The sequence below is a fragment of the Apium graveolens genome, unplaced genomic scaffold (genome assembly GCF_009905375.1).
Source record: "Apium graveolens cultivar Ventura unplaced genomic scaffold, ASM990537v1 ctg7250, whole genome shotgun sequence".
NCBI lineage: Eukaryota > Viridiplantae > Streptophyta > Magnoliopsida > Apiales > Apiaceae > Apium > Apium graveolens.
Window position 1 is genome coordinate 7,504 of NW_027420168.1, and position 22,200 is coordinate 29,703.

Consider the following 22,200-nt stretch of genomic DNA (forward strand, 5'->3'; position numbering starts at 1 on the left):
ATGTAATAATTTTTATTATTTTGCACTCATATATGATACAATAAAAGTTATTACGTATGTTACATGTTATAAATTATAGAGTTACATGTTATAAATTATAGATATATAGATATATACGTCTTTTTTTAATATGTGTAACATGGGATATATAACAGTTATGACAATTGATAAACAAGAACAAAAACCAGCTAAACAATTGACACCCTTGTTCGTGGACCATTTAACATGAACTTTAGAAATATTATTTAATGTATAAATAATAACTCGAGGAACATTGATTAAAGTATAAACATTTTTTCTGAAGTATAGCATGCCAAATGGAAACTAAATGGGAGAATTCATCTCAAGTGAAGCGTTCACCGCACACATTACCACTTGACAGACAGATTCTACTATCTGTTTCATGTTAGTGTGTTTTATCTAACTCCCATTCTTTTACTCCTATTGCTTGAGCAATATTTAGTTGCGCTCTTCGAGGCTTGCCTTTGGAACTTAATTGTATCACAGTCCCCTTACCATCCTTACCAATCCACCAACACTACAACAAAAAAAAACTAATTCCACCAACTTAAAGCCACTGAAGTTAAATTCCACCGATTTCGGTGGAATTTAAAATCAACTAAAATTTTCGTTGACGAATGAATAAAATCCACCGCATGCGGTGAAATTTAAGTTCGGTCACTTTTAATAGGTGAAATTTATAGTCGGCGCTTTTAGTCGGTGGAATTAAATTTTAATTGTACTTTTATTTTATTAAATTTAATAAAAATAGGCGGGAAATTTACCTCCAAAAATTATAAATATTAGAAACCAATGAAAACAACCGAATTTGGTGGCTTTTTATGCTAACAATAAGTCTTATATGATTTTTTTTAACAATATTTCTTTAACAATGTTTAAAGAAAACTAAAAACAATATTTTTTTAACTATAACCCCCAACCACAACCCTCCCCCGCCCATCTTTTCACTGATCCGAACTATAAGAGTTCCAGTTCAACCCACCATTATTGTAGTAAGTTTTTTCTTCCCATATTTTCTCACTTTACTATACTTACACTCATACATACTTATTTGCCCACAATTATCTACAACTTCAGTTCAACATTTTAAAGATAAATTTGACTCCTTTATCTGATTATTGTTGGGTTACCTAAGGGAAAAAAAATCTTGTTTGAGTTATTGTACTTGCCTATAATTGAAAAGATGTGTAGCTTTTTTACACCAAGTTTTAATCTTCAGGGACTTGCGCTCTGGGAGAAGGGGTTTTTTGTTGGCCTTTAATTTGATTGAGTTGTTTTAGAGGAGAAGTGGAGGGATTTTATTTGTTGGTTTGAGTTGAGGTTGTTGTAGGGTGCTGGCAGATTTTATTTGGCTCACTTATATGAGAGATGAATTGGGAGACTGAGGAGAGATTATGAAAGAGAATCAGGAGAGATGGTGATTGAGTGAGAGTGAGCTAGAAAGAAGGGGACGAAGAGATAGATCGAGAAAGGAGAAGCAAAACGGAGAGCGAATGGTGAGAGATGGAGTCACCGGAATTTTTTCCCGGTGGTAGGTGGTGGTTGCACGGTTGATGGGTGGGGTGGTTCTTTATTGTTTTTCTCAAACATTTTTATGCTAAAATCGACCGATTTTGGTGTAATTTATTCTCGGGTGGGAGATTCAAATTTTCACAAAATTTTGAACTTCAAATTTTAAATTTTATAAAAGCGACCAATGATTCGGTCGATTTTATATAAATTCTACCGTAAAACTTAAAATCCACCCTCTTAAAAGCCACCAACATGCTTCGGTCGATTTTATACTAAATTCCACAGAATATGGTCGATTATAGCTAAATTCCAGCGATATTTGGTGGTGGATTTTAGTAATTTTCTTGTAGTGCAATATGCAAACTGATCTCTAGCAATACATCCATATACGTTTTAATATGCAAACTCATCTCTAGCAATATACCCATATACGTCTTAATTTACTATTGACACAATTTTTTTCGTTAATCTAATTCAGAGATGAAATGTGGATCTATTAATGCTGGAAATTTGGTCTAAGAAATCTACAATTTACTAATTCTATATAGAAATTAATTCTTCTTAATTAGATATATTAATTTGTAATGAAATATAGCATGAAATATAAATCATCAAATTTTAGACAATTGCGATGCTATAAAATTTGTCATAATAATGCTAAGACATTCAAATTTAATTTTATTACAGCATGAATATATTCTCACCCATGATCAGAGGGGGTATTAAATTACTAAGGTTTCTGCAAAACAGAAATATACTTAGCCTCCGCATGATCTATACTATTCCAGAGGCATGCACATGATCTAGACTAAGGCATAAACCAAAACATTCTGGACTGCAAAGATACAGATATTTGATACAAAACAATACATGATTAAAATCATCAAACTCTCATAGTCATCTCATTATCCATAGTACAAACAGGCTTTAGCACAAGAGTTGACAATTGTAAGAAAACCTTCAGGAGCAAGCCCACTCAAACTGCATCTTCAAGGATCTCCATAGCCATGCTACTTAGCAGCCGTAGACCTTTGGCAAAAACATGAAAATTTCTAAATTAATACTAGTCAATTGACAAAATCAAGGGTTACATATATAAATTTTGCATTACAAATTTTTTTGTAATAAGATTGAGTTAGTGAATTTTCAATAATTTTAACTTATGATTTAAAATGAATGTTTTAATAATTTTACTTATGAGTCAGATTTTTTTAATTAAATGAACCCAAATAGATAATTTTGAAATATAATTATTTTCATTCATGAATTTTAAATTAGAATAACATTTAAAACATATATTTAAAAAATAAAGTTAATAAAAAGTGAAAAATCAAAATAAGTTAAGAAAAAGTACATCGCTAGTAAAATTCAATTTATGAGCTTATAAATTATAAATTCAAAAATTCAACTTATAATTTGGGTCGACAAACACTGGTCAATAAACTGTTACCGCTTATAAGTCATGAGTTGACTTATAAGTGGTGCCCAAACAGGCCTAATAAGATTTTAAAAAGTCATATGATCACTTAGTATTCTTGAACTATATCTCATAAAGATAAAGATTTTGCTTGGGGCTTGAAAACAATATTTAATATGCTTAAAAACATGATTAGAAGGAAGGAAGGAATAAAAGTTTATGGAATGAAATGAAGGAAGATAAAGCTTGTGAATTGATGCACATATAATCAAAATAGATGTATAATATATATACTTTTAGCTTGGAGAGGTAATTAAATCTGAAAGTTTACTCCTACAGGGAAAGAAGTAATCTAATTATGTTAATGTCTATCTTTAAGCCCTAATAGAAATTTAAACTTAAGAAAGAAAGGAAATGAATATCAAGGAAAATATCATTGTCCAACAAGAGATGCAAGGAAAAACCTAAGCCACGTGTAACAGAAGCCGGAAACAGTACACATATCTTTGATGAAAGGACTACTATACAGCTAAGCCTTAAATATACTTTTTATGCAATGATTTTGTAAAATACCCCCAGTTAAAAAGAAACGCAAACAGATTATAAATATGTCAAGAAGATTATTAGGAAGGTTTTGGAGGTTTTGGCAAGAGGGGAAACAATTTCTCAAGAACAGGCATGGCTCTTATATTATATTTGTTTAGGAAGTTTTGGCATTAGCTGAAACACTTGCTCAAGAAGAGGCATGACTCTGATATTATATTTCAGACATTGTATTTCTTGTTTTTCTTTCACAGAGAGCCAAAGCCTTACTTCTGATATGGGAATTACTTCCTATCTTAAAATTTAATTATTGTCTTTTAAACTGTTTTCCTTGTATTTTACCATATATATGTAATAACAAAATTCAAACAACATAAATTTGCATTTAAACTTCACATAGAATGATTAAGCAGCATTACCTTCATCACTTTCGTCGTCTTCAGCCACCTTTTTCTCTCGAATAAGTTGATTCTCTTCTGCACTTGTACCACCATCAAGATGAACAAGACTCTCAATATAAGCAACTGACTCATAGTATTGAGGCAGACCCCTAATTCTGAATTCCTCTCGTACTTCTTCCTTGACAAGATCGTACCACAAAAACTTTTCTTGGCTTGCCAAAAGTAAATGATTGCCACTCTTCGAAAATGCCAATGGCTGGTAAACTGTAGATGGTCTATTAAACGAAACTAACTTGGTCCAAGTATCCTCTTCTCCATCCCTTTGCAGTAACCATATGTCTCCCATTTCCGCCAACTCGTCATCACATTCTGGATGATAAACATAACACTGAACACAAAGAAAACCTTCCATGGACCCAATATAAATGTCAACATTGCAACTTGTATCATCATACGCAGGTAGTGCTGGTACCACTCTATATTCTTCGGTTGCAAGCTCAAAGGCAGCAATATATTTTCCGTGATTTGACTCAACAGTTTCTTCAGAACACATCCAAAACAAAGCACCATTAGCAAAAGTAGCAGGTAATCGTCCACAATTTACTGAATAAGGAAAATTCCCAATTCTTCTCCATGAATTTGATTTTAAACTATAAACATGAACTTCCTTATCATTCTGCGCACCATTAGATCGAGTACTACGATACCACTGAACCGTCATTACAACTTTATAATCGTCATTAACTCGATCGTACCCAAACCCCAGATTATTATATGTATGATTATAAAAAGAACCTTGAGGAATACTAACACGAGGAAGAATCACATCAATATATGTGCGAATTGCTGGATTCCAAAATGTGATTTCCTTAATACATTGATCATAAAATAAAATAACACCGTTACACATACCAATTAATTGAGTAGAAGAATTATAACGTCCCCCTGGACATTTTGGTTCAAAACAACGGAGTGTATCAATTTCAACACAATGTAAACCCACACTTTTGCAATTTAGATCGGGATCCATACTTCTGCAAAGTATATTTCGATTCAAACGATTTCTCACCGATTGACGAAGATGCACGTTGGCGAAATATGGACTGTCTATCAAGTCACGAAATTGCTTTGAAACGCAGCGCAACCTCATTTAAAATAACACCGGTAGGTGGATGAAAATGAGGGCAAACAGTTCATCTGACATTTTTTTAGAGTTTAATTTATATGAAGATGAAGATGGGGATGATTAAGAGTGAAAACAGTAGAGATGGAAATGAGTGTTTTTGAGGTAATAAGGGCAAAAAGAAATTATGTTTACCGCTTTTGCAAAAAGTGTTTTTTATTGTTGGGTAATAGCTCACAGTATCACCCAAAAAGCCCAAAATATCACAAAATATGGTCATTTCTATTACTGAAAAATCAATTTTTAAAAACATTTTTAAAAAAACACAATTATACATTACACTTTATGTAAATTAAAATATTAGTTTTAAAGAAATAAAAAAAATCATAAAAACGCATGTTAATGAGGCATATATATATTGTGAATGCCTGTAGTATGAACAAATGACTTGAAAATGAGAGAAAACATTACTTTTACGAAGAAGTGATAAGCAAAGTGATTTTATTAAGTTTTTCGATAATAGTAAGGATCATTTTTTAATTTAATTTCTATATTTTTTTTGTTTCTTTTTGTTCATTGATTTGTGAAATTAAAAATACTTTTGCAAATCACACTTATTTTGTATCTTAAAATCATTCAAATATCAATGGATAATTGATTACAAGAGCCAATATTTATATTGGAATTACATATTTAGATAATTTCATAGAAAAATTATATATTTATAAAATATTTATATAAAAGATTAATAAAGTAATTAACTATTTATGTAAGAAATTACATAATATAAGAAGTTTTTTTATCCCTCCTATACAAAAAAGACATCCGTGCAGAGAGATATGTATATACTATATTTGAAGTACTAAAAGATGTTTATAATAATTCATTCTTTAAAATTTACTAGTTTAGAATCCGTGCTATGCACAGTGTAGCACGGTGTCTTTATGGTTTAATAGCTTTAATTTTATTTTAACTCAATTATATATTATATATTAGTCTGCATGAATATTATTTATTATTTGGGTTAAACATCAATTAGATGACTCATTACCGTCAAATGACTCAAGTAGGTCATTGGATACAAATTTGACTCATAGAATCATCAATATTAACCTTAAACTTTAACCGGGCCATTAGTGGGTGTGTTTGTGAAGAAAGTATACACCTTCTACCGTCCTGGTTTCAGTAATATATATAGATATGTGTTTGCAATGTAAAACGAGAGAAACACAAAGTATTCAAGTTGATCTTATTCTTGCAAAAGAGTACAAAACAGATTAAATAATATTATGAAAGAGAACACCACTTATCTAAGCTAAAAATAAGGAATTAAGTACTGAATGAATCCTAAATAAACCATATTACTCCACATAGCCGAAACTTATTCAAAACACTCCTACAAAATCTCATGAACATTATAAACCATAACAAACCGATAAACCACATTCAGAGGACTCAGACAAGACTTAAAACATAATAGAAGTTTTGGGCAGTAACTCCCTAGAAAACCGCCCCATAATGATTATGGGATTTATTGAGCTTTTAAATATGCATATATAAATGTATATATACATTTTTTGGTAACCGCTCCTAGGCCCAATTGCACCTTGCCACGTGGCAGGGGTGGTTGTCCTCCCCCAGCCCCTATAAAAAGCTGCTCTCTTCCCGCTTTTATTCTCTGTTCGCATATAAAAAAAAAAAACAACAGTCGCCATTTTCTTCTCCCGTTGCTGAGCATTTTCGAAGTCATTTTCGAGATTTTGAAGCCTTGGAACTTGTTCTTCGCTTTCGCTGTTCTCCGTTTTTCTGCCGTGCTACAAATCTGTAAGTCTTTATTTTCTTTTCTCCTCTTTTTCTTTTCGATTTCTCATCAGGATTATCACATGATCATCATTAGGATTAGTAGGCATATCCTATATTGATAGGATGATATATCGAAAGATGAGTATGATGGAGGATGATATATCGAAAGATGAGTATGATGGAGGTGCTAAACAGAATCTAGAGGCACACATTGAAGAGTTCTTATTCCCTAATTCAACAAATTAGTTAAACAAGATAAAGAAAGATTGTTCCCTGATGTAAGTTGAGATTGTTGGGATTTTCTTCTAAACCTGTTTTTATTTATTTGATTTATTAAAATGTGTGCTTGTTATCCTGTTACTCTGTAAACCGCGAGTCTTGTAGTTGGACGTGATCTTTGGAGGCATGGAGAGTTTTTAGGAGTCAATAAGTATACAGCGGGTGAGTTTGAGTTGTATTAAAAAATTAGTTTCTGCAGTTCCTATTTTCTAGCATGGCAATTTATCTTGTATATTCTCATTGAATAAAAGACGAGTTGAACGTGCATCTTATTTTTCATAGTTTCAAATTAAACACTTAGTAATATATGTAAGATTGTTTTGTATTTATTCAACATTCTGTTATAAGGGCTCGGGTGTCCCCAGTGAATGCCCAAGATGTTGACAGTGGAAACGGGAAAAAATAAGGATGGTGCAGTGAGCTTAAATTATCCCATGTCGTCAAGAGGAAATTACACAACATGGGCAATGAAAATTAAAGTCTACTTGCAGGCCCATGGTGTTTGGGTGTTGTAGAATCGAAGGAGAAAAATGTGGTGGTCGATAACAGGTCATACAAGATTGCTCTTGCTGCTATATATCATGGCATCCCCGAAGATATTCTTCTGTCATTGGCAGAGAAAGAGACTGTAAAAGAAGCTTGGGAAGCTGTAAGGGTCACGTGTCAAGATGTTGATCGCGTGAAGAAGGCGAGGATACAAACTCTAAGGAGTGGGTTCGAAGCAATGATCATGAAGGATACAGATTCCCTTGACGACTTCTATCTGGAAATGAGTGGACTCGTGGTTAACATATGTGCACTTGGTGAAGAAATCGCAGAATCATATATGGTCAAGAAGCTGCTAAGAGCGGTGCCCTCAAACTTCCTTCAAATTTCTTCTACCATGGAACAATTCGGAGACTTGGAGAAGATGAAAGTGGAAGAAACTATCGGCTCTTTGAAAACTAACAAGGAGAGACTTCGAGGTAAACCTGAGAACAACGATGGATAGCTATTGCTTATTGAAGAGGAGTGGGCTAAAAGAGAAAAGGAAGATGGGAAACTTCTATTCACATGTGATAGGGTATAAGAGACCCGGCCAGGATGTAACCTGGATCTAAAAGACACCAGACTCGATCGATAGTCCGAGACCCCCCTCTCCCAGAACAATCAAATGGAGAGGCCAGGCCCGGCCCCATCACATTACCCGGATCCGGATCCGACGGAGAGCCCGGACCTAATGCCTACCCGGATCCGGACTAAGACGGCCATGAGCGGGGTCCCAGCAAACGCATGCACATCCTACAACCCGCCAAGGAGGGGTACGTGGGTACGTGACTATGACAGTTATCAACAACCAACACTCCAGAAAAGCACGGCGCGTGTCAGAGGCCGTTAGGACACTCTGGAGGTGGTCCTCCCCTGGACACGTGTAAGCAATCCGCCCAAGCCAGGCGTCCTCCGCTCCCAAGATCCAACGGTCCAGATTTAGAGGTAACTACCCCTAAACCCTACCTTGGGGCTATATATACCCCCAAGACCGAAGGGTTTAGGGGTTGGAAAATATTTTCTCTCACACTCACACACTCTCATACACTCAAAAACACACAGCAGCCATCACATATAAACACACATACACAGCAGCCTCTAAATTACATAAACATATATACCTTCATCTTCTCCAAAGCCTGTTCTTATTCTCACACCGGAGGCACCATGGGAGCCAAACCCCCCTTCCGGTGTTGTTTTGCAGGCGCCCAACCAGCAGCTACACCTCACCCCCACACAGATTGTCCAGGAACGCCGTCGGACGGAGCCGCCCGCTCACCGGAGTTATCATTTGGTGCTAGAAGGAGGGGCGCTCCATTCTTGGTTCTCGGTGCCCCTGGATTCATCTTCATCAGCAAACTCTTGAGAGAGTCCACTTTCAAAACTGTAAGAACATAAACAACCAAAACCTTTCTTCAATATGAATGTTTATTTTAGCCACGTTTGTGTGAACTCGTTACTTTAGGCCACGTTTGTGTGAGCCCGCTCTTGTTAAGTTTTGGTTGTTTAGAGTTTGATAATCTTGATAGTCTTGAAGCCTGGGGTTTGATAGTTTTGGTAATTTTAAAACTCAGAATTGTTTTAGCTTGCATATTTTCTTTTGTGTTCAAGAGGCTGTTGTTCTTGTTTAGTATTGTTGTTAGCAAAACCCAGAAAATTTGCTTGCTGTTATTCTGGAAATTTTTTGTAATCTTCAAAAAAACAACCTCAGATCCACATTTATAGCCTCAAATCTTGGTCAGTTGTTTGTACATTTGTGGTGATGGCAAGAGCAGGAAAAAGTACAGCTGGTAGGACCTCCGCCAGTACCCATATTCAGGATCAAGACCCCTCTCAAGTTCAAGAACTTGGAGGAGACAGGGAGACCTTCCAGGAGCAACCACTGACACAGCATACCCCGATCAGGGATGCTAGAAATGTCATAGAGCTAAATCAATACAAGTACACAAATGTTCCAGTTGTAGAGGAGCATATGGCTAACTTAACAAGCCATGAACTTGCTGAAGCAATCAGGCTCTACAGAGAGGAACAAGCTCGGGCTCAGATGGAATTTGAACAAGATGATAAGCAAGAAGAGTCCGGAGACTCTCAGCAATCCAGGAGATCTGTCTTCGACCGAATTAGGGCTAAGGCAAAAAAGAATCAAAAAGAGCCTAGTAAGAAGGAGACAGAAGCAACCAGAAAGAAAAAGTTAGAAGAAATCAGAGAAAAGAATGAAAATAAGAAGAGAAAAAGAAAGGAGGCTGCGACTTTTATAGGGGAAGGGGAGAGAAACCACCCCTGCCACGTGGCAGCCAGGGGTTGGTTATCCCAGCAGTTACAAAAAAAAAGAGACAAATATATACACATAATGCACATTTATATCAAGTCATCATTATGGCCCAATTATCAAGCAAAGTAACTGCCCAAAATTCAAATTCGAAGGGGGGGAAAATGAGCAAAACCGTTTAAATTCCCAAACCTTTCGAATTCCACAGCCCAGGAACCGGATCAATAACAATAGTCTGGATCATTGTCAACAGTTTCATGTTTGAAATAATTCTACCCTAATCCGGATTGGGATCCACTACACCAGTTCCGGATTGGGGGGCAACCAGGAGCAGAAATTTTTCTAGAAGCAGCAACTATTCTACCTTAATCCGCATTGATATCTACTATACCAGTTCCGGATTGGGGGGCAACCAGGAGCAGAAATTTTTCTAGAAGCAGCAACTATTCTACCTAAATCCGGATTGGCATCTACTATACCAGTTCCGGATTGGGGGCAAACCAGGAGCAGAAATTTTTCTAGAAGCAGTAACTATTCTACCTTAATCCGGATTGCCATCTACTACACCAGATCCGGATTGGGGGGCAACCAGGAGTAGAAATTTTTCTAGAAGCAGCAACTATTCTACCTTAATCCGGATTGCCATCTACTACACCAGATCCGGATTGGGGGGCAACCAGGAGCAGAAATTTTTCTAAGGCATCAACCATCCTACCTTAATCCGGATTGGCATCTACTACACCAGATCCGGATTGGGGGGCAACCAGGAGCAGAAATTTTTCTAAGGCATCAACCATCCTACCTTAATCCGGATTGGCATCTACTATACCAGATCCGGATTGGGGGGCAACCAGGAGCAGAAATTTTTCTCCCAAGCCAACCATGTAATCCTACTCTACTCCCTCATCCAGAAAATCCGCATAAGGGAGTGGGGGCAAATGATAGGGTATAAGAGACCCGTTCAGGATATAACCTGGATCTAAAGGACACCAGCCTCGATCGATGGTCCGAGACCCCCTCTCCCAGAACAATCAAATGGAGAGGCCAGGCCCGGCCCCATCGCATTACCCGGATCCGGATCCGACGGGGAGCCCGGACCTAATGCCTACCCGGATCCGGATCCGGACTCAGACGGCCATGAGCAAGGTCCCAGCAAAAGCATGCACATCCTAAAACCCGCCGAGGAGAGGTACGTGGGCACGTGACTATAACAGCTATCAACAACCAACAATCCAGAAAAGCACGACGCGTGTCAGAGGCCGTTAGGACACTCTATAGGTGGTCCTCCCCTGGACACGTGTAAGCAATCCGCCCAAGCCAGGCGTCCTCCGCTCCCAAGATCCAACGGCCTAGATTTAGAGGTAACTACCCCTAAACCCTACCTTGGGGCTATATATACCCCCAAGACCGAAGGGTTTAGGGGTTGGAAAATATTTTTACTCTCACACTCACACACTCTCATACACTCAAAAACACACAGCAGCCATCACATATAAACACACATACACAGCAGCCTCAAAATTACATAAACATATATACCTTCATCTTCTCCAAAGTCTATTCTTATTCTCACACCGGAGGCACCGTGGGAGCCAAACCCCCCTTCCGGTGTTGTTTTGCAGGCGCCCAACAAGCAGCTACACCTCACCCCCGCACAAATTGTCCAGGAACGCCATCGGACGGAGCCGCCCGCTCACCGGAGTTATCAACATATTATGAGTGGGTAAAGCGGAGAAACGGAGGAGGAATAAATGCATAGTCAGGATCAAGAATTCGAGGAAAAGACAACACTCGCGGGGTACGTGATAAAACATACACTATGATTGTTGTTACCTGCAAATTTGCTTGAGAAATCAGGTGTCTCCATTAAATTATACTAAGTGAAATTGTAAGAAAAATGAATGTGAATCTGTATCTTAAAAAACTGAAATGACAAGGTCAAGTTACAACCCACTTGTATTACAGTGAAATCTAAGGAGAAGTTCACATCGGAATCTTCAGAAATTGAAGATGTAAATTAGTGAGTTTTTGTCAACCAACCTAGATCAGTGGTCTTATTTAGCTGAAACGCAAAAGTAAATAATTTATATATATGAATTATGAGTGCAGAGTATAGGAGCTAGCTGCAGTACTGATGTAAGTAGCAGCATTGAGTGGAAGCAAGGAGTAAATCACATATGTTACTTAGTACTCTAATTTTGAAAAGAAACAAAGAAGCTGAACTTAATTAACTAATTCTAAAGGATAAGAAAATTGTGGAATGTATTAACTAATTAATAATACTAGAATAGAATGTCTAAAGGAGATGCCTATTAAAAATTAATCATTGTGTGGATCCGACACACAAAAATCTAGCCCTCAAAGTTGGGTAGTACGAACCTTCCTCACAAAGAAGTTATGAAAACAACAATAATGAGTTGAGCCCACTAGAACCTTCCGGACTCTTACATTCTTATGATTTGTAAACAACTCTTGAAACTCATGTTATACAAGAACCACCTATTCTATGTATACTTGCAAGAAAACACCTTCTTCAAATGTGGATTTGTTGGTAGGTAATGATGGCACGGTATATATGTTTTCGTAGAAGTTCACCTCTCATTTCTGATGTTGTGTCCTATGATGCTTCTACAAGCTACGCCTTTATCTTCCAAGAGGAAATTTGTTCTTTCATGAGAAATGTTTGGTTCAAATTTGCATTCTCCAAAAGAATTTGAATACTCTCCTTGCAATTTTGATAAGGCTTATGTTAATGTCTTTTTTCCAAGAGTAACGTTGGAAAAAATTTGAGTGAGGGTTAATTAAGTCCATTGCTTATGTTTGTGACAAGTCATGTATGATGTTTATGTAAGTAGTAAAATTTTATGTAAGTGTTGGATGTTATGGTATCATCATATTTGATTCACACACTCTAGTGCTTAATTCTCCTCTTATTAACTATCATGTTCTGACTTTTGATGCTAAAATCTATAATTTCGGTGAGTTTATGCTAATGATAATATTACCAACATTAAAGAATATGTTGTTATTATTCAATGTATTCTTTTCATTTATTTCTTTGTCGAAAATTGTGATGACTTTATGGTTTGGATAATCAGAGGTTCTGTTAATAAAATATTGGTATTTAAAATACTTTATTACGGCTTTTGTGATACTTTCTCGACTAGCTCCAGATGTACGTATCATTTTATTTTTTTTGGATGTTTTATAAGCTAATACCTTATCGTTGTGAGGAAATTTTATTAAGACACTTCGATAATTTAAACCAAAAGCTTGTTTTGAGAACTCATCATTACAGCTTGAAAGAACGCTTACAAACATCTTGATAAGTCCAGAAATGTTGCAAAGATTTTTTTTCTTAAGTCTATCCGGAAATTGTGCAATGGTTGTTCCTTTCTCTTAGTATCACCTCGTTATAAATCACGATATTTTCAAATTCTGTCATCTAATCTTTTAAAAACAGATTTCTTCTATAGATTTATATAAATTTGATAAAAGCATCTTACTTGTACGATCTTATGGCTTTCATTCAAATTTCAAGTAATTAAAAAAATTAGGCATATATAGAGATACAAACATATATTTTTGCCACTAAAGTACTTAATAACAGTCAAAAGATTGTTTATTATATAAATAATTAATTCTCAATTATAATTTTTCCTTAGATTGTTTAAATTGTACATCAACATATATATTTTTTATAAATATAGTACTATCTTTGCTTGTATGACATTATACATTATACCAGACAACAAAGTGTTGGTGCAGAGTTCGACTCATTGGATGATCATTTATAGTATTCTTTATGTACCCGGAATATAATGTACTCTATATTTAGTTCTCAACATGTACTACTATACATGTTATTCTTCATGTACCCCAAATATAATGTACACTATGTTTATTTCTTAGCATGTGCTACTATACATGTTATGTTGCACGATGTAGATAGGTATATTATTATCATGTAATAATTTTTATTATTTTGCACTCCTATATGATTCAATAAAATTTATTACGTATGTTACATGTTATAAATTATAGAGTTACATGTTATAAATTATAGATATATAGATATATACATCTTTTTTTTAATATGTGTAACATGGGATATATAACAGTTATGACAATTGATAAACAAGAACAAAAACCAGATAAACAATTGACACCCTTGTTCATGGACCGTTTAACATGAACTTTAGAAACATTATTTAATGTATAAATATTAACTCGAGGAACATTGATTAAAGTATAAACATTTTTTCTGAAGTATTGCATGCCAAATGGAAACTAAATGGGAGAATTCATCTCAAGTGAAGCGTTCACCGCACACATTACCACTTGACAGACAGATTCTACTATTTGTTTCATGTTAGTGTGTTTTATCTAACTCCCCCTTCTTTTACTCCTATTGCTTCAGCAATATTTAGTTGCGCTCTTCGAGGCTTGCCTTTGGAACTTAATTGTATCACAGTCCCCTTACCATCCTTACCAATCCACCAACACTACAACAAAAAAAAACTAAATTCCACCAACTTAAAGCCACCGAAGTTAAATTCCACCTATTTCGGTGGAATTTAAAATCAACTAAAATTTTCGTTGACGAATGAATAAAATCCACCGCATGCGGTGAAATTTAAGTTCGGTCACTTTTAATAGGTGAAATTTATAGTCGGCGCTTTTAGTCGGTGGAATTAAATTTTAATTGTACTTTTATTTTTATTAAATTTAATAAAAATAAGCGGGAAATTTCCCTCCAAAAATTATAAATATTGGAAACAACGAAAACAACCGAATTTGGTGGCTTTTATGTTAACAATAAGTCTTATATGATTTTTTTTAACAATATTTCTTTAACAATGTTTAAAGAAAACTAAAAACAATATTTTTTTAACTATAACCCCCCAACCACACCCTCCCCCGCCCATCTTCTCACTGATCCGAACTATAAGAGTTCCAGTTCAACCCACCATTATTGTAGTAAGTTTTTTCTTCCCGATATTTTCTCACTTTACTATACTTACACTCATACATACTTATTTGCCCACAATTATCTAAAACTTCAGTTCAACATTTTAAAGATAAATTTGACTCCTTTATCTGATTATTGTTGGGTTACCTAAGGGAAAAAAAATCATGTTTGAGTTATTGTACTTGCCTATAATTGAAAAGATGTGTAGCTTTTTTACTCCAAGTTTTAATCTTCAGGGACTTGCGTTGTGGGATAAGGGGTTTTTTGTTCGCCTTTGATTTGATTGAGTTGTTTTAGAGGAGAAGTCATGAGTTGACTTATAAGTGGTGCCCAAACAGGCCTAATAAGATTTTAAAAAGTCATATGATCACTTAGTATTCTTGAACTATATCTCAAAAAGATAAAGATTTGCTTGGGGCTTGAAAACAATATTTAATATGCTTAAAAACATGATTAGAATGAAGGAAGGAATAAAAGTTTATGGGAATGAAATGAAGGAAGATAAAGCTTGTGAATTGATGCACATATAATCAAAATAGATGTATAATATATATACTTTTAGTTTGGAGAGGTAATTAAATCTGAAAGTTTACTCCTTTAGGTAAAGAAGTAATCTAATTATGTTAATGTCTATCTTTAAGCCCTAATAGAAATTTAAACTTAAGAAAGAAAGGAAATGAATATCAAGGAAAATATCATTGTCCAACAAGAGATGCAAGAAAAAACCTAAGCCACGTGTAACAGAAGCTGGAAACAGTACACATATCTATGATGAAAGGACTACTATACAACTCAGCCTTAAATATACTTTTTATGCAATGATTTTGTAAAATACCCCCAGTTAAAAAGAAATGCAAACAGATTATAAATATGTCAAGAAGATTATTAGGAAGGTTTTGGAGGTTTTGGCAAGAGCGGAAACAATTTCTCAATAACAGGCATGGCTCTTATATTATATTTGTTTAGGAAGTTTTGGCATTAGCTGAAACACTTGCTCAAGAACAGGCATGACTCTGATATTATATTTCAGACATTGTATTTCTTGTTTTTCTTTCACAGAGAGCCAAAGCCTAACTTTTGATATGGGAATTACTTCCCATCTTAAAATTTAATTATTGTCTTTTAAACTGTTTTCCTTGTATTTTACCATATATATGTAATAACAAAATTCAAACAACATAAATTTGCATTTAAACTTCACATAGAAAGATTAAGCAGCATTACCTTCATCACTTTCGTCATCTTCAGCCACCTTTTTCTCTCGAATAAGTTGATTCTCTTCTGCACTTGTACCACCATCAAGATGAACAAGACTCTCAATATAAGCAACTAACTCATAGTATTGAGACAGACCCCTAATTCTGAATTCCTCTCGTACTTCTTCCTTGACAAGATCGTACCACAAAAAAATTTCTTGGCTTGCCAAAAGTAAATGATTGCCACTCTTCGAAAATGCCAATGGCTGGTAAACTGTAGATGGTCTATTAAACGAAACTAACTTGGTCCAAATATCCTCTTCTCCATCCCTTTGCAGCAACCATATGTCTCCCATTTCCGCCAACTCGTCATCATATTCTGGATGATAAACATAACACTGAACACAAAGAAAACCTTCCATGGACCCAATATAATTGTCAACATTGCAACTTGTATCATCATACGCAGGTAGTGCTGGTACCACTCTATATTCTTCGGTTGCAAGCTCAAAGGCAGCAATATATTTTCCATGATTTGACTCAACTGTTTCTTCAGAACACATCCAAAACAAAGCACCATTAGCAAAAGTAGCAGGTAATCGTCCACAATTTACTGAATAAGGAAAATTCCCAATTCTTCTCCATGAATTTGATTTTAAACTATAAACATGAACTTCCTTATCATTCTGCGCACCATTAGATCGAGTAGTACGATACCACTGAACAGTCATTACAACTTTATAATGGTCATTAACATGATCGTACCCAAACCCCAGATTATTATATGTATGATTATAAAAAGAACCTTGAGGAATACTAACACGAGGAAGAATCACATCAATATATGTGCGAATTGCTGGATTCCAAAATGTGATTTCCTTAATACATTGATCATAAAATAAAACAATATCGTTACACATACCAATTAATTGAGTAGAAGAATTATAACATCCCCCTGGACATTTTGGTTCAAAACAACGGAGTGTATCAATTTCAACACAATGTAGACCCACACTTTTGCAATTTAGATCGGGATCCATACTTCTGCAAAGTATATTTCGATTCAAACGATTTCTCACCGAATGACGAAGATGCACGTTGGCGAAATATGGACTGTCTATCAAGTCACGAAATTGCTTTGAAACGCAGCGCAACCTCATTAGAATGAACACCGGTAGGTGGATGAAAATGAGGGCAAGCAGTTCATCTGACATTTTTTTAGAGTTTAATTTAGATGAAGATGAAGATGTGGAAGATTAAGAGTGAAAACAATAGAGATCGAAATGAGTGTTTTTGACGTAATAAGTGTTGGTTTCAGTTTGTGGATCACCTGTGAATGCACACTACAGATTTAATACTATCGTGTATTTGACAGAGAGTGAACAAACTTGCTCAAAGTTTTATATATCACACATAAAAAAAACTGAATACATGCTGAGATACTTAAAACAATGTAAATGACTAACTCCTAGAAATTAGCATCAAACTCCTAACTAACATCCACTACTTCCACTTATTTGTTTCTGATCCTAAAAATATTGAAACAACATTTTACTTATTCTCCTAGCTGCTACGTGGCTTAGTGAATACTCAAACAAACAAACGAGTTTATATTACACACCAACATGCTCTCCCGTAATTTAAACTCTTTTCTGCAGATTCTGGATTCCCAACAGGGTACGCATCTTCTCGAACTTCGCAGTGGACATGGCTTTAGTCAGAATATCAGCACACTGTTCTTCAGTAGGTATATGCTTAATAGTTATTTCACCATGCTCAACACATTCCCGAATAAAGTGATAACGGATATCAATGTGTTTGCTCCGTCCATGAAAAACAGGATTTTTTGCTAAATCAATCGCGGACTTATTATCAACATATATAGTGACCGGACAATGCTTCATATCAGTTATTTGCATAAGTAGATTTCGTAACCACACTCCCTAACATGCTGCTGCAGTTGCAGCCATAAATTCAGCTTCGCAGGAGGATAGAGCCACACATCTCTGTTTCTGTGACACCCAAGTGATCAAACTTTTGTTTAAATAAAAGGCCATACCTCCGGTGCTTCGTCTGTCTTCAATATTCCCAGCAAGATCACTATCAGAGTAACCCGATAGTATGTAGTTCCGTGTTCCTCTCCAATAAATCAGCCCGTAGTTTACTGTCCCTTTGACATAACGTAATATATGTTTAACCGTATTTAGATGCATGGTAGTAGGACGCTCCATGAACCTACTGACTACCCCTACTGAGTATGCAATATCTGGTCGTGTATGGACCAGATACCTTAAACCTCCAACAAGGCTCTTAAACAACGTGGGATTGACAGGCTTCCCACTTTCGTCCTTAACCAGATGTACTTTCGCCTCCATTGGATATTTGGATGGATTACAGTCTGCTAGGCCAGCTTTTTCCAACAGCTTCTTTGCATACGCAGATTGCTTTAGTTCTATGCATTCCTTCTCCTGGCTGACCTCGAGTCCCAAGTAGTGAGATAGCTTTCCGAGATCGCTCATCTCAAATTCCTCACTCATTTGCTTCTTGAATTTCTGAATATTTGAGAGACTTGTACCAGTGATCAGGAGATCGTCAACATACACACCTATTACCAATGATTCATCCCCCTCTCGTTTGGTGTATACTGTATTTTCATATGGGCATTTAGTAAACCCAAGCTTCTCCAGGCATCTACTCAACTTGGTATACCAAGCACGGGGTGCTTGACGCAATCTGTACAATGCCTTAACTAATCGATATACCATGTGTTCACTATTTAATTTCACAAAACCCTTGGGCTGAGTTACATATATGGTTTCCTCCAAATCCCCATTGAGAAAGGCTGATTTTACATCTAGGTGATGCACCTCCCACCCATTTTTTGCTGCTAGTGCCAAAAGAAGTCTCACTGTTTCCAAACGGGTAACAGGAGCAAAGACCTCCTCGAAATCGACCCCTTGCTTCTGCACATATCCCTTCGTCACAAGTCTTGCTTTGTATTTGATAATTTTTCCGTTTGTATCCTTCTTTATTTTGTAAACCCATTTTAAACCTATCGGTTTGTGCCCAGGTGCTAGCTCTTCGAGTTTCCAGGTGTTGTTCTTTTCAATTGCATCTATCTCATTTTTCATAGCCTGTTCCCAGGCCTCTTCTTTCACAGCTTCTTCATAGCTTCCTGGTTCATCTATACCACATAATAGTAATTCCTCTTCCAGCTCAATTTCTTGTGTTTCATCATAAACGTCACTCAGCAGCCTAAATTTTCTTGGTTGTTCATTGCTGCTACTTGAGTTTTTAGTAGCAGATCCTTGATCTTCTTCACTAGTATTTGCTGTAATTGGCCTGGTGGGAGTCCTGACACTTGATGTCTCAATGGTGGTCGAGTTGTGTCCACTTGTGTCCCCCATGTTATCATCACTGTAATTGTCAGACCCCTCCACAGTGTCACTCTGATTTTCTCCATTTGAGCAGTTGTTCGACACAGTGAATGAACCTTGAGCATTCAAACTTTCTTGTTGCTGTGTATTCCAATTCCAAGGTCGCCTTTCCTCAAACACAACATCTCTTCTCACAGCTATTTTCCCAAACTCTGGATCATAGAGTCTACAGGCCTTTGTTCCCGGTTCTGTACCCAAGTGAACCACCATTCTGCTGTGATCGTCAAGTTTAGTTGTGTGCACACTTGGCACTTTCATGTGTGCAGCACAACCAAACACTCGGATGTGACTTATGTCTGGCTTGTACCCTTTCCACACCTTGTACGGTGTTTTATCTGACAGAGCCCGTGTCGGTAATCGATTCAATACGCACACAGCATGTCGAGCTGCTTCTCCCCAGAAATCTGACGGCAAGCACATCTCCTTTAAGAAACTCTTAGCCATCGCCACAACAGTTCTATTTCTACGCTCAACAACCCCATTTTGTTGTGGTGAATAGGGAGTAGTAAGATGTCTTGCAATTCCATTCTCTTCGCAATATAAGTTAAACTGATTAGAACAAAACTCGCCACCCCTGTCAGTTCTTAACATTTTTATCTTTTCCCCCGTACTATTCTCAACCAATGTTCTGAATTTCTTAAACATGCTCAGGGCCTCATCTTTATTTTTTATCATATAAATCCACATTACACTACTAGAAAATCAGCATTAGACATCGCACATTAGACATCAGTTAGAAAAGTCACTGATGTTAAAAGCCTTTTTTACATCACAATAAAAAAAAGTAATGTCTTTTTGGTATGTTTACATCAGCTTTTGAGTAAAGTGATGTCTAAGTTGTTCTTTTAAAAACTACGTCACATCAGTTAACATATAAACCGATGTCCAATTTTTTTTTAACATCGGTTGACATAATAACCGATGTCTAAGCTCAATTTTAAAAAATTAGAGCCCGCTGCTTCTCCCTTTTGCTCCCCACCCTTAGCCAAATTTTTTCCCCCTTAGTATATTTCCCCATCCCGCCTATTCACTCATTCACTTTAATAACATTATAACATAAAATTAAAAATAAATCAAAATCAAAACAAAACAAAAAATTACAATCTCCACAAAAACAAAAACAAAAACTCATTCAGTCATTCCCCCTTTCTCTCTCGACTGCTAAACCTAGAACTCTCAAATATATGCTTACTGTCTTTCCCCCCTTTCCGATTAGACCTTGAATCTCCAATTAAACCTCTCAATTTCTTCAACTCATCTCTTAATTTCTTACTGTCTTTCTTTCAAATGTTTTTTTTCTCATCTATTTCAATTTTTGTGATAGATTCGAAGATTAAGGAGTTAAGTGTGTTCATTGAAGTTTAAGGTGAGGAGTAGAGTTTCTTAGAGCTAAATCTTGTAGCTTAGGGTTTATTAAAGCTTAAATCTCGGAGCTAATTAAGTTGGATTTTGGTCTTGGAGTTTGTTGCTGTGTTTTTTGGGATTTTGGAGCTTACTTTGTTAGGTTATTATTCTTTACATATCTATTTATATATGTTTGGGCTGCATTTTGTGTAGTTGTATGTATGCATGTGAAATTGAAATGTGTAGTTGTTGCATGTGTAGTTGTATGTGTAGTTAAAATACGGATTTACAAGTAATAAAAAGTGCTTGTATATATTTGTGTTTGTGTTGTTTGTAAATATTTTGTGTTTAGTCTGTTTACTAATTCATATTATAATCTTAAAATCATGTATTCAGATATTCTTAGTTTTCCTAGACAGAATAATTCAGTTTGTGTCAGTGTCGAAAAGATGCCACATGGCCATTAAGAGTTCAAATGTAGTATATTGCATTTTGGGCAGTAGGTTTCTTTTGGTTACAAATTTGCTTAGAGTAATCTCCAGTTTCTGGTTGTGATATATCATATATGAAATTATATTTAAATATGCAGCATTGTCTTTGATTTTTAACATAACTCTGATTACAACTTTGCAGATTACAGATGTTGAAAATTTGATAGTAGCACCAATATCAAAAGCATCAACTAGGCAAAGAGTTGGAAGGGCAGGAAGAGTACGTCCTGGAAAATGTTATAGGTGCTGAACTGAGAAGTTCTCATTTTATTGACAATAGTTTCTTTTTAGAAGTTGTGCCTATTATTATTATCTATTCTAAATATCAAGAAGATTTTAATGGTTTAGGTGTGATACTGTGTCCAAATTCTGCCTACTTTGTGCACAGTTTGAAGTGAATTAGATCTTGAAAAACAGGGCGTGATATGAGTTGATAATTTTCATAGATTGATGGGTGAATATCTTCCATAGCATCTCTCCTGGTTTGAATTAGGGGTTACCTGTGTAGGCCGAGTCTTGAATAATTTCTCCCTTTATATCATCCAACTAGACTTAATGAATAAAATACTAGTCTGTAGGTGTTTATTATATTTAATTTCAGCTTTGATTGATCATTCTAGGTTTTAACAACTCGATAACTCATGATTTTGATATTACGCTTTCATATGTATATGCATGTCTTTATCTACTATACCAGTTCCGGATTGGGGGGCAACCAGGAGCAGAAATTTTTCTAGAAGCAGCAACTATTCTACCTTAATCCGGATAGGCATCTACTAAACCAGTTCCGGATTGGGGGCAACCAGGAGCAGAAAGTTTTCTAGAAGTAGCAAATATTCTACCTTAATCCGGATTGCCATCTAC

The 22,200-nt window shown here is 35.8% G+C and overlaps 3 protein-coding genes across 3 annotated transcripts; 1 reads left to right on the forward strand and 2 right to left on the reverse strand.

Annotated features, from left to right (window-relative positions):
• Positions 1-2,496: 2,496 nt before the first annotated feature.
• LOC141703963 (F-box/kelch-repeat protein At3g06240-like) lies at positions 2,497-4,620 on the reverse strand. The gene is made up of 2 exons (XM_074507336.1): positions 3,913-4,620; positions 2,497-2,562 (listed from the first exon to the last, which is right to left on the reverse strand). Exons 1-2 carry the CDS (start codon positions 4,613-4,615, stop codon positions 2,510-2,512), a joined length of 756 nt encoding a protein of 251 aa, XP_074363437.1. The 5' UTR covers positions 4,616-4,620; the 3' UTR covers positions 2,497-2,509.
• Positions 4,621-6,958: 2,338 nt separating this feature from the next.
• Positions 6,959-8,090, forward strand: LOC141703965 (uncharacterized). The gene is made up of 3 exons (XM_074507339.1): positions 6,959-7,004; positions 7,205-7,261; positions 7,591-8,090. Exons 1-3 carry the CDS (start codon positions 6,959-6,961, stop codon positions 8,088-8,090), a joined length of 603 nt encoding a protein of 200 aa, XP_074363440.1.
• Positions 8,091-16,078: 7,988 nt separating this feature from the next.
• LOC141703966 (F-box protein CPR1-like) lies at positions 16,079-17,278 on the reverse strand. Its single transcript, XM_074507340.1, has one exon. It carries the CDS (start codon positions 17,276-17,278, stop codon positions 16,079-16,081), a length of 1,200 nt encoding a protein of 399 aa, XP_074363441.1.
• Between the last annotated feature and the right edge of the window lie 4,922 nt (positions 17,279-22,200).

What these genes read in the sequence shown, in the direction of transcription:
- LOC141703965 (XM_074507339.1), top strand. Translation starts at nt 6,959, where the DNA reads ATGAGTATGATGGAGGATGATATATCGAAAGATGAGTATGATGGAG. An exon ending in GAAAGATGAGTATGATGGAG is followed by an intron (nt 7,005 to 7,204) that starts GTGCTAAACAGA and finishes CGAGTCTTGTAG; the next exon opens with TTGGACGTGATCTTTGGAGG. An exon ending in AGTCAATAAGTATACAGCGG is followed by an intron (nt 7,262 to 7,590) that starts GTGAGTTTGAGT and finishes GTCTACTTGCAG; the next exon opens with GCCCATGGTGTTTGGGTGTT.
- LOC141703966 (XM_074507340.1), bottom strand. Translation starts at nt 17,278, where the DNA reads ATGTCAGATGAACTGCTTGCCCTCATTTTCATCCACCTACCGGTGTTC.
- LOC141703963 (XM_074507336.1), bottom strand. Translation starts at nt 4,615, where the DNA reads ATGACGGTTCAGTGGTATCGTAGTACTCGATCTAATGGTGCGCAGAAT. An exon ending in AGACGACGAAAGTGATGAAG is followed by an intron (nt 2,563 to 3,912) that starts GTAATGCTGCTT and finishes TTTTTGCCAAAG; the next exon opens with GTCTACGGCTGCTAAGTAGC.